The 24,615-nt window shown below is 46.0% G+C and overlaps 1 protein-coding gene across 1 annotated transcript in view; it reads right to left on the bottom strand.

Moving 5' to 3' along the window:
- The window catches only part of LOC144752846 (butyrophilin subfamily 1 member A1-like), a 977,044-nt gene that overhangs the window by 703,175 nt on the left and 249,254 nt on the right, over window positions 1–24,615 (bottom strand). Inside the window, exon 6 of the mRNA XM_078640684.1 lies at window positions 20,907–20,918. Coding sequence (XP_078496810.1) covers window positions 20,907–20,918 — 12 coding nt within the window. The remainder of the gene's footprint in view (window positions 1–20,906; window positions 20,919–24,615) is intronic.

The following is a 24,615-nucleotide window of genomic DNA, read 5'->3' as shown; positions in this document are numbered from 1 at the left end:
AATTGCCCACCTCAAAGTTCTATTTTTAGGATATGAGCTTTCAAGTGAAGGGGAAAGCCTAGTAGCTAATTTTTGGGTTAAATGTATACTGCTCCAAACTCCAAAGATTCTGAAAATCTTACAGTCCATTTTGGAATTCTTAAATTTTGGCAGAACATACAATTTGGATTACGCAGAAAAAGTAAAACCTTTTTACGATTAAATTAGACCTGATTTTTTAGTTCGATATTGGACACAGGAACACACACATGTTCTAAGTTCCTTACAAGCAGACATGATAGCTTCTAAACATTTACACACGTGTGAATACCACAAATTTAGTGATTCGTATAGTTGTGGGTCAATCAGTATACACATATCTAACCTTCAATGAAGGCGAAACGGTACCCATTGCATACAAATCTCATTTGTACACAAACGCTGAGATGCGCTTTGCATCCACAGAAAAAATACTGACAGCAGTACAAACCGCTGTAGTCAGAGAAAGAGCACTAGCTCAGGGGAAACAAATAATAGTTGTGACTCCAGTACCAACCTTATAGACTGTTACTAAGGCAAGCGTTCCAAATGTTAAAGCATTACATCCATAATGGATATAATGGGCTAATTCTCACATTGCATCTCTACATTAAAAACACAAGCATTCCTGCAGTACGAACAGGAATATCCTCTCCCAATGAAATAATGCGTATAGATCGGTACAAATACATCATTTACACTGACGGATCTGCCCAGCCAGCCATAGGAAGTAAACAGCAAAACAGCGCAGCCAGTGCGATTGTAAAGGAACGTATGCAAGGCAGCAAGTTCCGTTCTAGCAATACGCAGACGCATTCTCAAGGAGAGTGCATGGCACAGCTGGCAGACCTAAAAGCCCTGATACTGGCCCTAAAAAATACGGAGCGGGAATTCCCCACATTCCTAGCGTGCGATTCATTTTATTTTGTCCCGTCTTATGACGGATATCTTCACTATTGGGGACAAAATGGGTTTAGAGATTCCAAAGGTTGCATGATAAAGCACAAGTTGCTTCGGGAAAAAGTGGCAGACCTGAAAAAAGATGTGCCCCAGGCTCACGTAATTCACAAGTTCAGTCATCAGCATGTTGCTGTGCATGTTGAAGAGAATTCATTGGCTGATGAAGCCGCCAAGGCAACAGTGCGAGCTGCTTCCGTTGCTGCATTCACTTGTACCACTAAGAATATAGACAGATAATGGTAGCTGTCAATGCTACGCGTAACAACAGCTCTGCCTTTCTGAAAGGCTTTCCACTTAAGTACTCCTATGTTACGTTATGTTAGCAGGATTTGTAAAGCGCATTACTACCCAAAGGCGAAGAAGCGGTAATCAGTTCCAGCTCAGATTGTCACAGGCCTGCCAGAATTACCAAGTCCTGAACAACCTGAACGGAGGACGTGCCTGCAGGGTCAGCTGGGTTGGCGTGAACTGGCCGCATTTCCGGGTCATACCGGTATTTACATCTGATGCCCTGGTCAGCGCACAGCAGGCGCGCCTCTTTAGCGCGCCAAAGCAAATCCCATCTGCGCCCGTCCACGCTCAGCCGTCGCCAGGTGCCAGAAATGCTGCCAGTTCTTGCAAAGAAAGGTTTGTCTATTCTGCAGCAGACCTCGTTGACATCCGAGGGGGGTCCACCATTGAAACCACCTCATGGGTATCATGCCGGAGGGGCCCTTCTGTTGTCAGTATTGTAGGTTCACCTCCTGGGCGCTCCTCGCTCCTACTACTCATGCCCCCCTGGCTCCACTACCAACCCCAGCCATATGGTGAAACTGCTCAGCTTGAACTGTCGGTCTTTGGTTAAACATCATGCTGATATGTATGATCTTTTGCTGGACGAAGCCACGGATGCTCTTTTTTCTCGCATACACTGTTTATCTGATAATAGTACGGCAGAACCTGGATTAGCTCTCCCTCCAGGATTTAGTATCAAGATCCTTAATAGAGGGTCCAGGCGGGGCGGCATTGCTGTCATTTTTAAATCTCTCTACCTGTGTTCATTTGTGAGGGATTCTCTGGCAGGATGTGAAGCAGCGCGTTTTGGGATTTCGCTCAATGCCAACTACACCTTGTCAGGCTTGCTGAATTATTTCCCGCCGGGACTCTCTAAAGATTTTAGAACAGCTCTCATTGATGTTATAGGGCCTCTAGCCATGATGGCTGCCAACTTTAACATTTTGGGGGACTTGAATCTGCATCTCGATAATCCTCATGATGTGGATATAGGCAGTTTTCCGGCAGATCTGGAGGTCTTCCTGCTTTGTCAACTGGTGCTGGATCCTACTCATTCTACAGGTCACTTGCTGGACCTTGTTTTCATTAACTTGGCCCTCCTGATGGTCCACCTCCCCCACCCCTTGCATTGGTCGGACCACTATCTCATAGTGATGACACTCTCTGGTGTGGCACTGGCGAGCAGGATGCCTCGTAAGCCTGTAGTCAGGCGGCCTTGGGGCAAACTTGATGCTGTACATCTTCAAGAGCTTCACTTCTCTACTCTACCTTGTCTCCAAGCTGACTGTGATTGGGCTGATAAATCTGTGTCGGTCTGGATTTCTGATGCGCTTGATCAACTCGTCCCAGTAAAATGGACTAAAGGTAGTAGCACCAGATCTAGTCCCTGGTATTACACCAAGCTCGCCTCCTTGCGCAAAGAGTGTCAGAGGCTGGAGAGAGCATGGAGAAGGAACTATGACCCAAATCTGAAAAAGCTGTATTGTGCAGCTATTAAGCAATATCATGGGTCTATCCAAGTAGAACGGGCCATCTATTATGCGGAGGAGATCAAGTGCAGCACTAATCCATCGAAAAGTATCTTTTCGATACCGAAAGCTCTGCAATCACCTATTGTCTCGACTGCCACTCTGTTGTCATCTAATGATCCTACAAGGTGGTGGCAGCTCCTTGGCAGTCTTATTGACATCAGAGCTCGTGCAGATTGCGAGGGGCTCCTCCTCTGCACACTTGGAATCATTATTGTATATTGTGTTGATTTTAAAAACCGAATCTTAATCTGTTTTAAACGCACTCCTCATTGCACAGTAATTGATGCTTAAGACGCTCTTAATACTTGAAGTAGTTTACCGTATCTGTGGACCCCCTGCCCCGTTCCATCGCGGCTTGTGCCGATTGTGTGGAGGGCAGGGTCAGTTTCAAAATCACAGAGCCGCCTCCCCGAGCCGAACGGAGCTAGCGTTCCAGCTGGGGGCGGGGCAGAAAGGATAAATACAAGCGTGATTGAAGGCTCGGAGACCTACAAGGTGGTGGCAGCTCCTTGGCAGTCTTATTGACATCAGAGCTCGTGCAGATTGCGAGGGGCTCCTCCTCTGCACACTTGGAATCATTATTGTATATTGTGTTGATTTTAAAAACCGAATCTTAATCTGTTTTAAACGCGCTCCTCATTGCACAGTAATTGATGCTTAAGACGCTCTTAATACTTGAAGTAGTTTACCGTATCTGTGGACCTCCTGCCCCGTTCCATCGCGGCTTGTGCCGATTGTGTGGAGGGCAGGGTCAGTTTCAAAATCACAGAGCCGCCTCCCCGAGCCGAACTGAGCTAGCGTTCCAGCTGGGGGCGGGGCAGAAAGGATAAAATGGTCACTCTGAAGCGCAGCGGTCGAGCGCAGCGGGAGCGCCGACACCGTGCCGAAGCCGTGCCAAAGGGGTGCCAGTCTGCGCCAGTCCGTGCCCTGGACGGGCCCAGGGCCAGTCACCCTGCCCGGCCCCCTTTGGTGTTGACAAGCTCAGCGACGCGGCAATATTCGCGTGCTGATCTTTTGAGACTCGCCCCTCACAGTAAGGGCTTACCTTGCGCACGTGCAAACCTAGCCACTGCTTTGGGCAGGTGCGCTACGTGTGCATTCCAGCCCCAACCCTTCCCCCCCCCACGTCCAGTCAGCAACGCCACCACTACCAACATCAGGGCGGGACTGATTAATGCAAGATCGGCGGTTAAGCATGCGGCCGATATTTTTGAATTACTTTCGGACGGCCAACTGGAGCTGCTGTTCCTCACGGAGACTTGGTTGACTTGTACCTCCGCTCCTAGTGTTGAACTTGCGGTCCCCAGGGGGTTTAAGATAGCTAGAGTGGATCGCCCCCTGGGTAGAGGGGGTGGACTAGCAGTGGTGTTCAAGGAGGGATGGAGCTTCGAATCCGAGCCTCTGACTGAGAGTCTAGGGGGTGAGGCTCTTCACTTCTCCATTAAAACCTCTCCCCACTTTACCTTAGGTGGATCTTTGATTTACAGGCCCCCGGGCTTGGCTACCCAATTCCTGAACTCCTTAGAGGAATATTTAGTGCCACGGGCCTTAGGTTTTCCTAAATTTCTTTTGGTCGGTGACCTAAATATCCACATGGATGCCCCTGATTCCTCCGAAGCTCGTAGGCTTGGTGAAATTCTTGAGCTTGCCCAGTTAGAACAATGGGTTTCTGGTCCTACGCACGCGGGCGGCCATCTACTTGACTTGGTGTGCACGAACTTCCCCATCCAGTCAGTGTTTGTGGAAAAAACATCCTGGTCTGACCATGACTTGGTCAGGTTCAGCTGGGAGATGGCAGAGCCCAGCCCCCCGTCCCCTACATGCCATCTTCAAAAAATTAACCTTCCCGCGTTTAGACTTGCCCTGTCTAACACTCGTCCACAATCTAAGGGATGTTTGGACGAAGCAGTTGGGGAGTTTAATGAATGGATACGGCAGGCGGCGACTGCCTCTACTAAGCAAACTATGCTGACTAGAGCCAGACGCTCGCCCTCCCAACCCTGGTTTTCCCCTGAACTAAGAGAGATGAAACAGGGCTGCAAAAAATTAGAACGTTTATGGAGGAGAGAGTACAGCCCCGAGGCTAAGTCCGCCCTACGGCTTGCTCAAAAAGACTACTATGCAGCCATTAGGGATGCAAAAGGTAACTATTATGCCGGGCGTATTAACAAGGCCAATAACAACAGCAGAGAGATCTTTGCGATTGTTAAAAGCTTTGTGTCCCCTGTTGCGGAAGCTATGCCCCTCCCGTCCTCTGCGCAATGGTGCGAGGAGTTGTCCACTTTTTTTATAACTAAAATAGCGAAGATTCAGCAGGGCCTTTTAGAGGCACTTCCTGCCGACTGCTCTGTAGCTGGCTCCTGTTCACCCTCTCCCTCATCTTCTGGGCACCAACTTACCACCTTCGTACAAGTTGCGGAGGGGGATGTTCTCCATCTTCTCCAGTCCCTAAAATCGGGCTCTCCTGCCGACCCGTGCCCTGCCCGAGTGCTCTCGGAGGTGGCGGTTACAGTCTGCAGTGAGATCACGCAGATGGTGAACCTCTCCCTGGCCGCAGGCGCAGTTCCCCGGGTTTGGAAACACGCCAAACTCCTCCCACTCCTGAAGAAACCAGGACTGGATGTGTCGGTTCCGGGAAACTACCGACCCATCTCCCTTCTACCTGCTCTCACAAAAATCTGTGAGAAGGTAGTTCTTCAACAAGTGGAGAGCTTCGTCGAAACATCGAATGCCCTCCACCCTGCCCATTCGGGCTTTAGGGCTGCTTATAGCACCGAGACGGCCCTGGTGGAGATGACCGAGGCAATTCGGGAATGTCTAGACGGAGGTGGCAGAGCGGTCCTAATTTTATTGGACCTCTCTGCCGCTTTCGATACTGTCCCCTATGATCTCCTTCTCGGTCGGCTGTCTGCCATAGGTATCAGGGGAGTGGTGCTGGAATGGCTGTCCTCTTTTTTATCTGATAGGACCCAGCAGGTCTGGATGCCTCCGCATGCCTCTGAGCAAAAGCCTTTGCTTACAGGGGTCCCGCAGGGGTCCACACTTAGCCCCTTACTGTTCAATGTGTACATTACACCTTTGGTATACCTAGCTGAACAGTTTGGGGCTAAAATCTTAGGGTATGCTGATGACACCCAATTGTTGTTTACCTGGCCAGACGACAATCTGGACACGTCTACAGTCCATCAGTGTCTGTCCTCGGTATTTCGCTGGCTAACACAGGCCCAGCTGAAGTGCAATGAGGACAAGTCCGAAGTGCTCTTTTATGGCTCCTTCCCCCCCTCATTTAAGAGCACACTTTGGCCTTCTAATATTCCTTGCCCAACAGAAATGGGGAGACCAGCAAAAAATCTGGGTATTTGGTTTACGGAGGATCTCAGATCTGAGCATCACATCAAAAAACTTACAGGCACCTGTTTTGCCACTCTGAAAATGCTCCGCAAATTTTTCCCCTTGCTCCCTAGGGAGGCCAGAGAGTCGGTTGCCAGAGCGCTCATACTGGCTCGCCTCGATTACGCGAATGCACTGTTTAGTGGCATTCCGGCATACCTGGTCAAACGCCTCCAAATTATTCAGAATGCGGCTGTACGCCTACTATTTAACATCCCCAGGTGGAAGAGCGTTCGCACTGAGCTGTGCTCGCTTCACTGGCTTCCCGTAGCGCAACGCATTCTGTATAAATCTTTGGTGTTGGCGTTTCGTGCAATTCATGACCAGGGCCCATCGTACTTGAGAAAGAGATTCACAAGGTACATCCCGGCACGCACCCTGAGATCCGCCTCTCTGTTTAAACTGTCCCTTCCCCGTTTTAAACGTGTCAGACTGGGCGGCCAGTCGCTGGCCGTTGTGGTGGCTCGGGCTTGGAATGCCCTCCCTCTCCATCTACGCTCCACGCCGACAGTGGCTGCGTTCAAAAAACACCTGAAAACTCACCTATTCAAGAGTGCAGTCTAGGAGGATCCCCCGATGTCTTGTTCTCTGCCGGTCTGTCTTTTTCCCCCGCGCCAGGATACTCACCAGTAACAGAGCGCGTTACAAAACGGTTTATACTTATACTTATACTAATGATCAATGCGATGCCCTGGCCCTCTTCTTTGTGGAGAAGGTGGAGCAGATTTACCAATTCTTTCCCCAGGTTGTATCAGTTCCCGTCCCCATGGCCTGGTCCTCTACTTTATGCTCGCTGACTACTCTCCCCGCCATCTCTCAGGAGAAGCTCTCAGTGATCTGCAGGGAGGTCAAGTCTGGTTCCCCGTCTGACCCCCTGAAGCCGGCATATGCATTGAGAATTCTACCTGTGCTCATCCCCCCGGTGTGTGCCATGTGATCAACCTTTCTCTCTCCACAGCGACTGTGCCTTGCACTTGGAAACATGCTAAAGTGGTTCCTTTATTAAAGAAACGTAATTTGGATGCCACTAAGTTGGAGAGTTTCCGCCCCATTTCCCTCCTGCCCTGGGTCTCGAAAAACTCTGAGGTCCACATCAAGGCTAATCTGACGGAATACCTGGAGGTTAATAATCTTCTAGACCCATCGCAGAATGCATTCCGTCCTGGTCACAGCACGGAGTCCGCTCTGCTGGCGGTAACCGAACATCTGAGATGGGCTTTAGATGCCGGTCGCTTGTCGGCACTGATATTGCTTGATCTCAGTGCGACGTTCGACACGATCTCCCATCAGACTTTGCTCAGGCACTTTGAGGAGGCAGGAATAGCCGATGGCGCGCTGGCTTGGTTCGTCTCCTTTCTGTCTAGGCGGACTTTCCAGCTGATTGCCCCTCCTTTCTCATCTAGAGTCTATGCTGTCAAGCAGGACGTCCCTCAGGGTTTGGCTTTGAGCCCCACCCTGTTCCATCTGTATATGCAACCACTGGCAGCGGTGGCTAAGAACAGAGGGCTCACGGTAGTGTTGTATGCAGACGATACCCAGTTGGTAGTCACTCTCACTGACGATACTACTCAAGAGGCCTGCAAGTTCCGCAGCGATCTCGAGGCTGCCGCTGGGTGGATGACTGCCAACTGTTTATAACTCAACACTAGTAAGTCCGAGGTTCTGTTGGTGGGGAGAGACCCAGAGTTGTGGTGTGAACACTGGTGGCCCATCGCTTTGAGGGTGGCACCCGCCCCCAAACAGGCAGTAAAGAACCTGGGGATCTGGCTGGATACTGCCCTTAACTACAGAACTCAAACTAAGAAGGTGGCTGGGACGTGCTTTGGGCTGCTGAGGGGGCTTAAACTCCTTTTGGGCTTCTTTGATCCTTCAGTCAGGCAGGTTGTTGTCCAGGCTCTGATTTTGTCCAGACTGGACTATGCTAACTCCCTCTACATCGGGGCTAATTACTGTAGGAGAGTAGGGTCTGCTATCCTATGGTCACCCCAAATTTTTGCTTTTTGCTTCACTGGTTTGTGACTTAATGTGGCTGTGGGCCTGCTAATCAGACCCACAGCCTGCTGTTCTCTTTCTAAATTAATGCCAATGCACATTAGGTGCATTACGAAATTGGAACTGGTTCACCTTAATGGCCCCTGTAACAGTGTACCCCAGGTACCCAGGGCATAGGTGCTTCCAAGGCCTACCAGGGGCTGCAGCACGTATTGTGCCACCTCTGGCCTGGCCTCCATATTTGACACAACTGGCTGATCACTCAGCTGGGGTAAGTCGGTGTAATCATCCCTTACTTAGGTATAGTATGCCTATATCTAAACTAAAATGGACACATATGTTCCTATCAGCCACTCCTATGGAAGGCCTCATCAATCCTGGAGGCAGAGTGCTTGGAAATATGTGAGATGGTGCTCTGGCATGAGCTGAGCCTGTCTGCAGCTTTCGGAACCAAGTCCTTTAGCTGTTCCATGATACTGCCATACCATATACTCTTAAGTGCATTATGAACCTCGCGGTTAAATGCTATCTTTGGTTTGGCTTTATCAAAACATGTCGAGTAAGGTGTCATACGAATTGGAATACTACCCCCTCGCCAGTTCTGGCGACAGGGGTAGCATTCCACCCTTCTAGAGGGACACGACATGTACCTAACCTGAACCCCGGTTACAGTTAAACGTGAGCCTTAGCATCACAAAATGGATGCTGCCACCACAGACACAAGTCTGACCTCCTGCTGCTGGGAGTCCTTCCAGCGAGGGAGGCTTGGACAAAGGGTTTCCTGCCTTGGGAGGTGCTAGCACCACCCCAGACAGGATTTTGTGTATTGGGTAGGAGAGGGCTGAATAGAATCAGACATGCCTGGGGCACACAAGGTGTCCCTGTGCATATGCCAGTTCAAACCGGTGCTGGGGCTCTCCAGCCCCAGTCTTGGCGACAAGCTGGACAAAGGAAAGGGGGTGTAACCGCCCCCCTTCCTGGTCCCACCCATAGGAGGGACCTAGCAGGTAATCCGGCCCCTAGATTTGGAATAAGAGTAGGAGCTGTGTCCCAAGACTTCAGATCATCCTGAACTCGACTTGAAACTAAGAAGAAAACTGGACTTCGACATTCTGCTGCACAGAAGACTGAAGAGAATCTCCCTTGTGGCCAAGGAGTGACCACCCTGTGAATACAGGCACCAACCAGCAACTCAACGTCTGCTTTGCCGCCGCCTCCCGCCGGAGCCTGAGCCCAGAGCCTGACAAGACCCAGACTCCCAGACATCTCAGAGCCCGATCCACAGTCCCTGAAAAGAAAAGACCCGTGGAGGCACCGAGAGACGTGGGACCGGCCATCTTGAAAGACCCCCGAGAAGCTGACTGCGCAGGACCCGAGGCACCCTCGATGCTGTGCTTTGGGGTTTGAGAAGCCCCATCACCGAGCAGCATTTGCACCGAAGATCAGCCCCCCAGCATCTCCACGATCTGCGTGGGGCCCTTTTGCACTTTGCCACTCGACGCACCATCCCGGTCACTTGCCACGCAGCTAGTGGCCATCTTGGCGACGAAATCTACAATCTAAACCACTGGTCTGGTTGCTCCAGAATGGCCCTTGCTCCCCTGAAAAGGAGCACCCGCTCTGACCTTGCTGGTCCGAGTGAGAAGCTTGCATCGATTCCTGCGTGGCTTGCATTAGCCAAGGCCTGTTTGCTCCGATCAAGAAGCCGACACCGCCATCAGCTAGAGCCTTAGTGGGACAGCTTGTGACCAACGCCTGGACGTCCTTGACCTCTTCGTGTCCACGTGGCTACAGAGACAATCTTCGCCTTTTCACCTGTTTGCACCCGACATTGCCTGGTTCCGTCCTGGTTCCACGGTAGTCACTGGCTAGTGACTGTGAACATTGTCCCCTCTGCTTTCAGGTCTTCACCTCTTCAGATCCACCCTTGGATCCACCGGAACGCTCCTCGACGACCCGCCTGCAGCATTTTCATCTCCAGGAGCCATCGACCTGCGTGACAAAACCCGACATGACTTCGCACCTGTGCACCCGCTTCCTGTGGGTGAGGTAACTCAGCAACGCCGGTGTTCCCACACTGGTATACACCTCTAGTGCCTAGGTCTAAAGTTCTGTCCTTCTAGGTCCATCGGAAGGTTCCTTAAACACTAACTTTGTAACTTTTACGCACCATTGACTTAACATTGGAGCATAGCTGCGCTTTAAGCGCTGCACCCGAGTCCCGCGGGCCTTTCCCGACTTCATCGCTGCTAGTCCCGAACAGCTCCAGCGATTCCCCAGGCCCTAGGCCTCCTTGCTTTCCCATTGGTGGTTCTTATACCACTATTTTAGTATATGGTTTAAGTGGCCCCTAGGGCTCATCCATATTGTGCAACTTTTGTGTATTTAAACTGTGTTTTGTTTTAACGCATTTGCTTCTGTGCTCATAAAGAGTATAGGGGATATTTGTAGTAAATAAATATATATATATTTTCAATATATATCTGTGTGGTGTCCTTTCATTTGGTATTCAAGGGGATTGTGTATGGTAAAACAGATTGCTTCACATGCCTTTACAGAGTTTAGCCTAAGACTGCTTTGTCCACGCTACTAGGATAGCTGGTCTATAAGGTTGACTTACAACCAATCATCATAAGGGTTGCTTGGCATGGTACAAGGTGATCACTAGAACTAGTGAGCATCATATACCAGGCCAACTTCTCACATTGGTGAGCAGCGGTTGGGATTTGAGCTTGCTGTTGTTTTACCATTACAATCTTTGAGAGTATCATTTGAAAGATCATACAGGTACCTGTTAGGTATACTAAAACAACACTAGTATACTTAAGTTCTACTGAACTTAGTAGTTGTAGAGGATAGGGAGTAGCACACCCTGACTACAACTACTAGATAGGTTTAGTAGGTAAACACCAGTGTAGGTAGATTGCAACACATCCACCCACACTAGAGCAATGTCTGGAGCAGAGGGGTCCACTGGACCTATCCCTGTTTAGAGTGACCCTCCAAAGGCACCATCCAAATTTGCTATATTCAACTTTAAAGAACTGAGGCAGCTGTGTTCCTTAAGAGGAATCAAAACGGGTCCTACCTCTACAGCAGGTCACCTCAGAGGGCTGTTAGAAAAGTCTGAAGCTCTAAAGACCTCCAAACCAGGCCCCTCAGGGAATGGAGATGGAGGCTCTCCCACTGAAGATGATAACACTGACACCCCTGTCCCTGTCATCCAGATAGATGAGGAAAACCAGGTCACTGGAGATACTCAGCCTGAGGATGAGGAAGAAGAGGAAGAGGAGGAGGAAGGAAGTGATTCTGATGATGGTAGACATAGCCAGGTGTTAGTCAGCAGGCTTAACCAGGCTAACTTAAGCTTATTTGGGACTGAAAGTGGGTCCAACCCATTGAGACCCCCAAGTGGACTTAACCAGGAGCAAAGGAGGAGGAGGAATCACTCAGGTGAGTCCAATAACTCCCAAGCTTCTAGAGGTTCTCATGGTCACTCCAGAAGGGAGTTGACTAGCCCTCAGAGAAGGGAACATGAGGCCAAAATGAGAGAGGCTGAGCTTAGGATCCAGAAGCAAGAATTAGAAGTTGCCCTGGCCAAAGAGAAGCTTGCTAGAGCAAGACAGCCTAGAGAGAGTGGATTAGGATCCACCGGTGGCAGCACTATCCCTAAGGATAAAGACAGGTCCTATGACAATAGACACCTGAGTAAGATTGTGCCCCCCTACAAAGCTGGGGTTGATATCCACAAATGGATGACTGCACTTGAGAGAGCCTGCAGAGTACATCAGATCCCTCAGGAGCAGTGGGCAGCAATCTTGTGGCTCTCCTTTGAAGGTAGAGGCCGAGACAGACTCCTCACAGTTAGTGATGGGGATTCTAGAAACTACCTGGTCCTGAAGAGTGCTCTGATGGATGGGTTAGGCTTAACCACTGAACAGTACAGGTTAATGTTCAGAGACACCCAGAAGACACAGACTCAGGACTGGTCTGAATTTGTTGAATGTGCCACTAAGGCTCTGGAGGGCTGGTTGCTGGGAAGTAAGGTTACAGACTATGAAGGATTGTACAATTTGCTTATGAGAGAACAGATATTAAATAACTGTCAGAACCAGCAGTTGCATCAACATTTGGTTGACTCAGATCTAACCTCTCCCCAAGAATTGGGAAAGAGGGCAGACAAATGGGTTAGAACCAGAGTTAAGCAAAAGAACCAGAACCAGAACCAGGGTGGTGACCAAAAGAAAACAGACCAGAAGGGTGGAGAGCAGAAAGCTAAAGACCAGAAGTCTTCAACAGGGCCCCAAACTAATACTGAGGGTGGGTCCCAAACTTCCAAGAAGAAGAAGAAAGAAGGTCAAATAAAACCCTGGTGTAGTACTTGTGAAAACACCTCTCACTGGACCAGTGAGTGTAAAAAGGGTGGAGCCCCCAACACTGCAGCCCCTAAGGCACCTGCACCCAATAGTACAGTCAGCAGTGTTGGTCCACAAACTAAGGGGGTAGTAGGTATCACCTTGGGAACTGAGGGAGATTCTGGCCTAGTCAGAACCCCTACACAGGCTGTTCTGATTTGTGATGTGGAAATTGATTTGTCCACTACTGTCAGTCTCAGTAATCTGGGCAAGTACAGGCAGACGCCTTTGATTAATGAAAAAGTGGCTCAAGCATACAGGGACACATGTGCCAGTGTCACCATGGTGACACCCAGCTTTGTGGACCCTGGACAATACATCCCAGGTGATAATTACCTGGTGACCAATGCCAGCAATGTCACTACTACACATAGTGTGGCAATTGTTAAGTTTTCCTGGGGAGGGGTAACTGGCCTAAAAAGAGTTGTGGTTAGTGCAGATCCCCCAGTTGAATGTTTGTTGGGCAATGACCTGGAGAGCTCTCTATGGTCAGAAGTTGAGTACAGGACTCATGCAGAGATGTTAGGGATATCATCACATGTCCTTGCTGTGACCAGGTCACAGGCCAAAAAGTGCCTCTCTGAACCTCAGGTCTTGGATCCTGGAACAATGGACCAAGCACCTTCCAAGAAGAAGAAGAACAGGAGGGTAAAGGCTGTGCCTTTCCAACTGCCTACAAGTGAGGATCAGCCTTCACAGGAAGATGATCTTGAGACCCCTGAAGGAACTGTCCCTGAAGAACTTGAACCTGATCAGGTTGAGTTTCTGGGGACAGGGGGACCTTCTAGGGCAGACTTGGGGCAGGCTCAGTTAACCTGTCCTTCTCTTGAACCCCCCAGACAGCAGGCTGCTGGGAATGCTCAAGGTACCCATAAAGTATATTGGGATGATGGGCTCCTTTATTCAGAGGGTAGAGATCCCAAGCCTGGTACAACCAGGAGGTTGGTCATACCTCTGCAATTTAGGGGTGTCGTGTATTTCTATAGGTTCTGAATCGATCCCCCTATTCCTGACCCTATTCTGGTTAAACTACCTAGCTAGTTAACTAACAGTCAGCCCATGAGGCAAGAAAACCCCCATGATGCAGATACCGTTATCTGACGCAGTCACACTACGGCACAGGAACGTGTTATCTGATTAGGTCATAACGCTTGAGATCTAATTAGACAAGCGACATTCCTCCAGCCCCTGATAAGGCATACGACGTTCTCATAACAAATCAAACCTATGACAACCTGGAAAATCCGTGCGGCCATTGTTTTGATTTCACAGAGAACTTTTGCAAAAGAATGTGCTAACGAGCAAGTCGTATGACATCTTTATTGACGTACCTATGTCCATCCTTACGTCAATCTCGGCACCTTTACGGTATAAATATTGCCGACCTTGCCCTATGCAAACACACGCGTGGTGACAAGACGGAGCAGCCATACTTGCCGAAGCCGAGAGCAGAAGCAGACCCCGCTGGCAGCAGCCCCGCCTTCCTGACGCGCTGAGAGACGCGCTGCTATCTCAAGCCGAGAGACCCAGCACCGGCGCTTCTGGGCAGCCCTCGCAGGCAGCCTGGAATATCGAGAGCAGAGAAAGAGATACCATTCCTCATTCATCCTAAATTCCAGGTACAGAACTGAATAACCCCTCACAGAGAATTCTTTAGTTATTCACTTGGCAAAAACAAACTTAACTTAAACTGTAACTTTCTATTCCCGCCCACGCATTAGACTTAGGTCAGGTACACGGGGTAGGCGTATTTAGAAACACCAGTTGAGTACGTTTAGTCAAATGTATATGTGTATGTAAATATATTTTAATCATTTTAAAACATCATATGGCTCAGAAACCATATCAATGTTTTTACAGTATTATTTTATACTATTGCTTTTAATGTATGCACTTTACTTAACTATAAGTATTGCAATAATATCGATCCATTTCTCTTGTACGAGAAAACAGACTGATCAATAAATAACACCTTTTATTGAACACGCCCGTCTCTTCCTTTTCTCTACATTCTGATGAGACTAAGAATGCACGTACTGACTGAGTAAAATAATTGCCTTGTGCTCACACGACTCTTGAGATTGACTCTTGATTAGGGGAGAGCAAAGTTGTCATGTTCTATGGTTGTCAGAAACTAAATCCCTTCTTGTCTAATCAGGGGAGTTAATCCTTCCTTGAACATTCGAGAAAGTTTCTAGCGAACTCTGAGCTTAGCTGGCAAACCCAAAAATTAAGTCTAGTATCGACAGTAGTAGACCTAGTTAACGTCTGGCCTAGGCCTTTACTGCTGTAGGTACTATTCCAATGCGCAGAGCCTATTGGGAAAATAGGAGCTACACTACATGGCGCCCAACGTGTTTGGAAAGGGCGATAAAACTAACGTAAGACATTTAGAGTAACTCAGTCGTGCTTTCTCACTCAGACCCCTTTTCCCAAATACTCCAAAGACGTCTGGAGTGGGTGAAAGGTTATTATATCCTCCAAAACCTCGCAGGAGGGAACTCCTATGTATGGTTTTTGGTCTAGTCAACGTTGAAGGATAAAACAGTTCCAGAATATTGTGCATCTAATCTCTGTTTCCATAAAGAAACCTGATCTGCAAATAAAAATAATACCATCCTGTCAGTAAAATGGGAGACAGTGATGGAGAAAGAGAGGCAATTAGATTAGCTACTGAAATAGCAGATGCTGATGCTACCATGCAAGCAGCCGACGCGGATATAATACTCATTCCGGTCATTAAAAGGAGATCTATAACCTTAAAACTTATAGAAAATGGACTGACACCTAGAGGTGGCACAGTCATATTCGTAATTGAGGCACACGAATATCGGCAGACAGAGGTATACTATACATGGATACATTTTCCAGCAGCAAATGCTGTAACAAAGTACTTCCACTATTACAAAGTAGAGGAACCTCCTGAAACGTACACTCCTTTCGAGGAGGTGGAAGTACCACTCAAATTCCAAGAGCATTTGCTCTTATTTGATGGCGCCCTAATACATAACAATCACATTACAAGGCTCGGTCCTTTAGGAAGACCAGGAGCAACGTGGCCGGTCTTAGCCGGATACACACCACATCCAGACATCGAAAGAATGCCTGCAGCAGAGCTGTTAATACAGCTAAAACAACTACTAAAAATTCACAGACAATTAGTTCAGTATGTAATGCGGACTTCAACAATTCAGCCAGCGATTAAACTTCCACAGCTGACCCCTCACCATGGGAACACAAATAAAATTACACCACAGAACATCCAATCCTGCCTAGGTAAAGTTCCAGCTAAACGGGAACAGATACCATTCTGGTTGGCACAGAAAATTACCCAAATAGAGGCGGTGTTTCCTGACACCACCCCGCTGGAAAAACACAGGATTCTGACTATATGTCTCCCAATGGGAATCGCACCACACATTGAGGACTGTGACACTTGGGGTACAGTCTTTGCTTCCATATATACAAAAACGCACGGTGTTCCATCCATTTCGGTAATACCAGATGTGCTTAAACAAATTCAAGATGAATACGGTCCAGAACCTGCTTTAACTCTTGGTATGAAATTACTAAAAGACTTCAAACAGGTTTCGGCTATATTACTAGCCAACATAAAGGGTGAAGCAGCAAACGTGGCGATCCGCCAGAGGTTAAAAGAGACAGATATAGCAGACCAACCAGCTGAAATTGCCAGAATCATAGAAAAATCCTATGAAGAACTAGGCAGAGATAGTCTAGGTGGAATACCGGTAAAACCGCAACTGACTACAAGTCCAGAAAAAATGTTTTTTAATAATAATAATAATTCACCAAAAAAGAACTGGGATGGGAACAAACAATCCAATCCTAAAGAAAAGAAATTCCAGTCCAGAGGAAGGTCTCCTAGGCGAAGAGAGAAATCTCCAAACCCGAGACAAAGGTCACCCCAGAGTGACCCCTCTGGGAATAGATATAACCTTAGAAATAGGGATAATATTAAAAAACCTGATAGATATCAAGACATTGATACACGTCCCTCTCAATCTTTTCAGAATTCCTCGCAGAAATCGGAAAGAAGAGGACGATCAGAAGAGCACGCCAAGTCCAAAGACAAGGAACCTGCTCAACTGAAAAAGAAATCACAATTTCCAAAAAAGAAGGTAGCCAGTATCAAGGTAGTTAACAATGCCGAGAATACTGAGGACACAACTGAAAAACGGAGAGTGGGCTCAGACAATGCTAGACAGCGCAGCAGAGGTGAGCATAGCTCGCAAAGTCCTTATGAATCATCTGGAGACAGTGGACACGAATGAATACCTTCAAGTGGAAACTGCAGACACCAGAGTTAGCAAGCCCCACAAGATATACGAGATAACATTACGTATAGAGGGAGATAAGACTAGGAAAATAAGGGGACTATTTTGGGATAACCTCTCCAAGGGCTATGACATCCTTCTAGCTGAAAAAGACTGGCCACCAGAGTTTGTCAGAGAGTGCCCTCATGGCGAAGAAGTAATTATGCCTGCCTTCTCAAATCAAATACCGATTCATAAAAAATACACACTTGCTAGAAAGTGGGCAGTGGCCTTAGCACCTGCTTTATATAAAAATCATGTAGGATGGGATGAGGATTCTCCTCCTCACAAAATCCAGTTAAAATCACAACCAACTGCACAAAGGCAGTACCCAATTAAGCAAGAAGCAAAAAAACAAGTAAATGAAATACTAGATCAGCTAGAATACCAGGGGGTGATTGAAACTTGCACCTCACAAATGAACAATCCTTTGTTTCCGGTCTCCAAACCAGACAATTCGTACCGTCTAGTTTTGGATTACCGACACCTTAACACATGTTGCAAAACCTTTGCAGTGCAAAACTCACACAGTGCTGCACTAATGAATAACATAGTGCGCAAAAAATACAAAACAACCTTGGACATCTCCAATGGATTCTTTTGTCAAAACATAGCACCAGAGAGCAGATCTTTAACTGCATTCTCAGTAAATGGCACTCAAAAACAATTCTGTCGGTTAGCCCAGGGGTACAAGAACAGCCCGGGGGTATTCTCAGCGAGAGTAACAGAATTACTACAACTATATGATGATGAAGCATTATCTTATGTCGATGACATTTACTTAACAGATGATGACTTGGAGACTCACTTGAAAAGAGTGAACACCATAATACTTGGGTTCGCTGCAGAGGGTTACAAATTCAACTTCAAAAAGTCCAGAATTGCCCATCTGACGGTCCTATTCTTAGGATATGAGTTATCAAGTGAAGGTAAAAGCCTGGCAGACAATTTCCTAGAGAAATGTGCCGTAATCCAAGCTCCTAAAACACTAAAAAACCTACAGTCAATTCTAGGCTTCCTAAATTTCGGAAGAACTTACATTGCAAATTACGCAGAAAGGGTCAAACCCCTTTACGATCTAATTAAACCAGACTTTAAAAGATCCAGTTGGACTCAAACACACACAGAAATTTTGAGATCCTTACAAACAGACATGCTAATTAAAACAAAATTAGAAACACGTGATAACACACGCAATCTTGTGATCCGAGTCATCCCAGGGAGATGCGGATTCACATACCTGACTTCTAATGAAGGAGAAAAGGTACCAATTGCATTCAAATCACACATGTACACAGAAGCTGAACAGAAATTCAGTAATACAGAAAAAATCATTCATGCAGTTCAAACCGCAATAGCTAGAGAAAAAGACATAGCTGACGGTAGACATATCACAGTCAGAACAGCAGAATCAGCCTTTGAGGCATTAACAACACCGTGTAATTTACCATCAACAACATTAGATCCAGAATGGATACAATGGGTGAATTCAATTACAACGGACAAAGTATACTACTACTTTGATCCAGAACTAGAAGAATTAAAAAATTTAAAATATGAAAAGACGTATCCTCTGCCAATCGACATTCTGCCTCTACGATATTACGCCTGTGTAATCTATACAGACGGACATGCTCAACCCTCCGTTTGGGGAGAACATGCATACAATCCCACATGTGAGATCACAAAAGAAGTGTGGCGCGGAGGTATATTAAAACCTCTATTAACAAAATCACACTCAGTAGAAACTAATTCAGAACTACAAACTGAAATAATAGCTTTGAAAATGGCGCTAGATAATGCGGATCGCGAATTCCCGACGCTTATAGTGTCAGATTCATATTTCTGCGTCAAAGCATATAACAAGGATTTGCAGACATGGATTCAGAACGGTTACAAAGATGACACAGATGCACCAATAAAGCAGAGACTTCTCTGGGAACAAGTAGCTCTTTTGAAGAAAGAACTACCAAAGACTCACGTGACTCACTCACTGAGTCATCAACGTGATGGCGTTCACGTTGTAGGGAATTCATTGGCTGAAACAGCCGCAGCGGCAGCCACTAAATCGGCTCCCGTAGATCGAAAAAAGCGTACATTAAAATACATTGACGGTGAAACAAAGCTGGCGGTAAAAACGTCATCAAAAGGCGACTGCTCAGCGTTACCGATCAACTATCCACTCAATTATACATACATAATCGATGCAAACTCCGTCCCTTTTGCTCGAATCCCTGGAGTGGGGGATAGAGTGATTCCAAACATGGACAGGAGACACTTGTTAATCGCAGACGCACACATGGGCGAGGGTCTCAGACACCTTAAATTAAAAGATTCTCTGGAAGAATTACAATCACGGTACTGGTGGCCAGGCATGAGCCTGCACTACACCATGTTTGTAAAAAACTGCCCAAACTGCAACAGAGATCGCAGTGGGGAGAGAAGCAGTTTAATACCTCGTCGTATCAAGGCAGATAATATTACCAACAAAAAGAATGGCTTGCGATTAACATACACAGGCTAGTTCCACTTATAATGTAGATCCACAGCACTCGGCTGACGTCCGGACTGTTATACAAGATTTGCGAGTCTAAATGGCATATACGCTAAGAGCATGCTACGTTCGACCATTTTTTTTTTCTCTCAGGCAATCCAGCCTGGGGGGGGAAAGAATGGCCAAATGAGCACAGCCCAGCGGGAATCTTCTCACTTCCTTCCTGAGGGTATGGGATGGTGTAAAGAAAAAACCAAGGCAGAAAGCAATCTATAATGGAAAGGACATTAGGTTCGGGAGCTGGGTGGGTCAAACATCTAATAAGTGTCCAACGTAGTCTAAATAACTTGCCAAGAAATTCTCTGAAGGGATTCAGTCCGTACGAATTATTATTCGGAACTAGGATGTTGATCTCTGACCTTGATAGTCAGACTTCAGTGGTAATAGAAAAAACCTTTGATGTCAAAGACCGTTTGGCTATTTTGCAGGACTTAAACAAAACAAGAAAAGACCTGAGCAACATACAGTTGAAACAACAGCCAACAACCACTGAAGAATCACCACCTGTCCCAGCAAGACCTGTCTGGATTCCAAAAGTCGGGGATCTAGTCAGGGAGAAGATCGCGGTAAAGAAGGAATTTGGGCCTTCTTACAGAAAAGCAGTTCCTGTCTTGTCTGTCAACGGGACAAGATCAGTTGTACTACCGCCACTTGCTGGAAAAAAGGAGAACCGAGTTGTATCCATCGACCTGGTAAAACCACAACATGTGGCCGATAACAAACAGTAGGCCAAGTGGACTCCCAATAAGTAGCAGAACACCAAGGTTTGCTACCAGTACAGAGGTCCTAACAAAGAGGCTCATCACATTCGAAACGCCTAAAGAAGAACAACAAGGACTATGCAACAATGCAATAGAACTCAGACCTCTGAAAACCCAAATAAAGACATTTAGCAGAGACACACCAATCTACAATGAAGTTCCAAGTGAAAATGCAAGAAACAAAAATCCTGAACCAATTGGAACAATTGACAGAACTGCATCTGGTTACTTCATCAACTTCGATGATTCCTCTGAAGGTTTCAGCGAACAAAAGACACAGCCATCATCAAAATCCTTTAAAGACAAAGCTAAGGAACTTTTGAAACAACTGAAAGAAACATATCTGGTTACTCCATGGATTGAATTTTGGGTGGGTTTTGGTGCATTTATCCTCATACTTTGGCTCATCATGGTATTTACCTTGGGACGCTTCATTGAGGGAAAATATGCTAAAATGGACACAGCAAGTCAGAACATCAACTTGGTCCTCAAACCACACACATCTTCACACGTCGAGAAACGAGAACTTTCTTCAGAACTTTCTTCAGCCAACTTCACAGCAATTCCAATACCTGGTGGGGTAGCCTGGGACAACACTGACTATGAAATTTATGGTCCGGTCGAGATCCTGAAATATCCACACCAAATCAAGATCTCCTTGAGTGATTTTGCAAAACCAAACTCATTTGCTGATGATTGGGACTTTGAAAGTATAAACAATATGATGTCTGACTTAGTAATGTCTGCTAAATTTACAAAACATGATTATTTGCAAGGTTCTACAAATTATGATAGTATGTATTGCTATAACCATTATGGTAACCATTTCTTGCATAAATCTGCACAACCTAGAAATGTTTTAAATTATAATCAATGGGAACATTGTGCTACACCTCCAAAAGGGAGCTCTAGAACCGTTTATGACAGATATTCATATTTTTCAGGTTTTAACATAACTAATGCTGAAACATTTTATTACAAATTGTCAAACAAGACAGGGATGAAAACCATGATAACCAACACAAAATTGATATATTCAGATTCATTCTTTGAAAAAATGAATACATTTGGATTTGATTATTGGGACAAAAATGTTGATTTGAAAAGTGTTTGGGGTACAAAAGAATGGCAAGTACAGGGTATAGAAGCTTTGTTTAGAGCCTGCATGATCCCAGAACAAATGATATTTTTAAATGACACTGTTCAACAAACCACCTGTCTTGGCTTAGCCAAAATCAAAGATTTAAATAACCCGTCTATTCCAAAGCCAACAATGTTTAGCAATAACTCTGATACAGATGAAGAGATAGACGTAAACCATATATTAAACCAAAACAGAACACATCCTGATTGGAAACAATGGTTGATCTGGCCCACAGATACAAATAACTGTCAAGATAGATTCCTGAATAAAACGCAGGGTTTCAAAATGACCAGGCCAGACCCTAGATATCCCCAAAGACATCACCCAGGGATAATAACAACCTACAGTGTGGGCAAATTATGCCTTCAATGGCTACAGTCTTCCACACTGCCTGAAATTAAGCAACACCTAACTTTACTTACTGATGGTGCTGACTTGCGTGATTTCATACTGGGACCACGCAAACAGCGTCAAAAGCGTTTCATAGCAGCCTCTGTATATGCAGCATACAATGAGGCCTGGAAGGTTACTCAAATTGAGACAGCAGAAAGAATACGGGAAATTGACCGTATCAATTTGGAAAAATCACTTTCTGTAGTGGACAATGGGTTAATGACTCTGTCCTCCAGAATTTTTTCTTTGGACAGCATTGTGTCTTCAGCAATCGATATATTATCGCAAGACTTACTGTTATTACAACATGGTCAGTCACAATTGCGTTCCATTGTACAGCTTGGCTGGACGTTACAAAATCTGCGTTCAGGCTATGTGCCTTGGGGTTTAATCAACACAACGTCACTATTCCAAATCTTTAACCTTACTGATAGACAAATCGGTATGGCGCAAAAGGGTGCTGATTATACAATCTTGAGCATTGAAAAACTAGAAAGATTACCAATGACAATGTCAGAACGACCTGTCAGTGAATGGATAATCCACGGAATCATAAATATTCCAATCTCAACCTTCAGGTTTCAATACTGCCAAAAATATATACAGGCTGGCATGTACGAGAAATTGGGAAAGGGGTACCTTAAAACAACTTGGAACCTGCCCTATTCACATGCATGTGTCAGTAATAAAGGACAGAAAGTGTTTCTTAGTGGCAACAATTGTGCTATGTCACTAAGCGGCACGCTTCTGTGTAACGGAATTAGTTTGCACGGAGCCTGTGAAGGGAATTCATACAACCTTTCATGTCACCAGCAAGGCGCACCTGCGACTGAAATAGAACCATTCTTTCAAAGACTCTATAATGGGAGTTACATTCTTATTGTAGACCGCAGATGTTGTAGTCTTATGCCCGGGACTCCTTATCTCGTCACCACGACGGCGAAGGTCAAGTGCTGTGGACGTTCTTTGTTCCCCAGCTCCTTACCAGACAGGGAGGCAAGGGCATGGCCCGGTTTGAAAATTACTTCTATTCGAATAGATACTTTAAGCAGAATGAAAACAGTGCTTCTACAGACGCCTACAAGGCTCACGTCATCAAAAGAAACATATGATCTACAAGTCGCAAGGACGACTGCAGAGATACATACATTATTATCGACTAATTCCCCCGTACATTTCGCGGAAATCCTGAGCGAAATCTTAAATATTTCTGATACCACTGGGGTCTCAAAGGTATTTAAGACAGTATTTTCGATGGCATTAACACCATTCAATGCCATACTGGGTATTTTTCCAGATTTCGTCCATTCGATTTTTGGCGGACTTCCCCTGATCCTGGGACTAATTGCAGGAATCCTATTCCTAGTCCTTATTTTTCGTTATGGCAACCCATGTCACAGATCAAACTCTCGCGACAATGGAAGATACGATCCTAGCCATTGGATACCGGGACCGGATATCAAAAATCCTGGGACTCTCCCGGCTTAGAGACCTAAACATGACTTGGTTTCTATCATTTCGACCAATGTGGCAAAGGTGTGTTTTACCTGTACTAAGGTGTCTGCTATGCGGAGAAGAATGCGTGTTAGACACCTGTCTGACGCTACAATCGGATGCGCCAATGGATGCAGATACACTGTTGGTTCCTACCAAGGTTCACGCACTGTGCTGCCCTCAAAGGCTGCCAATTCTGATGACGGCATTCCTGGAATCTTCACCACTACGATTGAAGAGTAGTGAAGTTCAAGATGAAAGCAACATCGAACAGGTACGACCTTCTGTCAGCAATGCAAATCAGAATGTCAATGGAGACAATCATGCGCATGAATGCATGGTTACCCCTATTTCCGACTTAGTGGAACTTTCCCATGAAGCTGTCGACAGTTTTTTCGAAAGCCTGAATGATATGATGTTCTCTCCGGAACAGAAATAGAGACTTTTGAGTAAACTCGCACACGGCGTTCCCTGAATTCGGCCTTCAACTTTTAAAAAATAAAGTCACATGAACAATTACAATCCAGTTCACGGACAGCAATTTTTTTCAGCAAGCCCATAAAATATTTTTCTATATATTTTTTCCCCGGGACACTGATCTTCTGCTTAAAGTAAGAAACTATTCCTAGAGAACTAAGATTTCTATTTTTAGATACTTTATATAGACTTTAGCTGCCCGCTGGTATGTTCACAAATATTTTATTATGTGATGAAATGGTCTCGACTTTCCTTTCTGTATAGCTATATTAAGAGCCATTTCATGTGTATTTCTCATATACCAAAAAGCAATAATGCATTACAATGCGTGTTTACTTTTGCATTTAATTCATAGCTTAAGTGCATACAATATATATGACTGCAATTTTTCAGTATATTTGAAAATTTCGAAATGCATTTATGTATTTTGGGGTGGTAAGGTATACACTATACTCTATAGTATGTTGTACTATGTTATACTATGCATAGATTAGTAGATATGACCATAGTTAGCGTGGAGTGGGTGTCGTGTATTTCTATAGGTTCTGAATCGATCCCCCTATTCCTGACCCTATTCTGGTTAAACTACCTAGCTAGTTAACTAACAGTCAGCCCATGAGGCAAGAAAACCCCCATGATGCAGATACCGTTATCTGACGCAGTCACACTACGGCACAGGAACGTGTTATCTGATTAGGTCATAACGCTTGAGATCTAATTAGACAAGCGACATTCCTCCAGCCCCTGATAAGGCATACGACGTTCTCATAACAAATCAAACCTATGACAACCTGGAAAATCCGTGCGGCCATTGTTTTGATTTCACAGAGAACTTTTGCAAAAGAATGTGCTAACGAGCAAGTCGTATGACATCTTTA

The sequence above is a fragment of the Lissotriton helveticus genome, chromosome 5_1, assembly GCF_964261635.1.
Source record: "Lissotriton helveticus chromosome 5_1, aLisHel1.1, whole genome shotgun sequence".
Classification (NCBI taxonomy): domain Eukaryota; kingdom Metazoa; phylum Chordata; class Amphibia; order Caudata; family Salamandridae; genus Lissotriton; species Lissotriton helveticus.
Note: the sequence above shows the minus strand (reverse complement) of the source record. Positions and strands in the feature narration are given on the sequence as shown.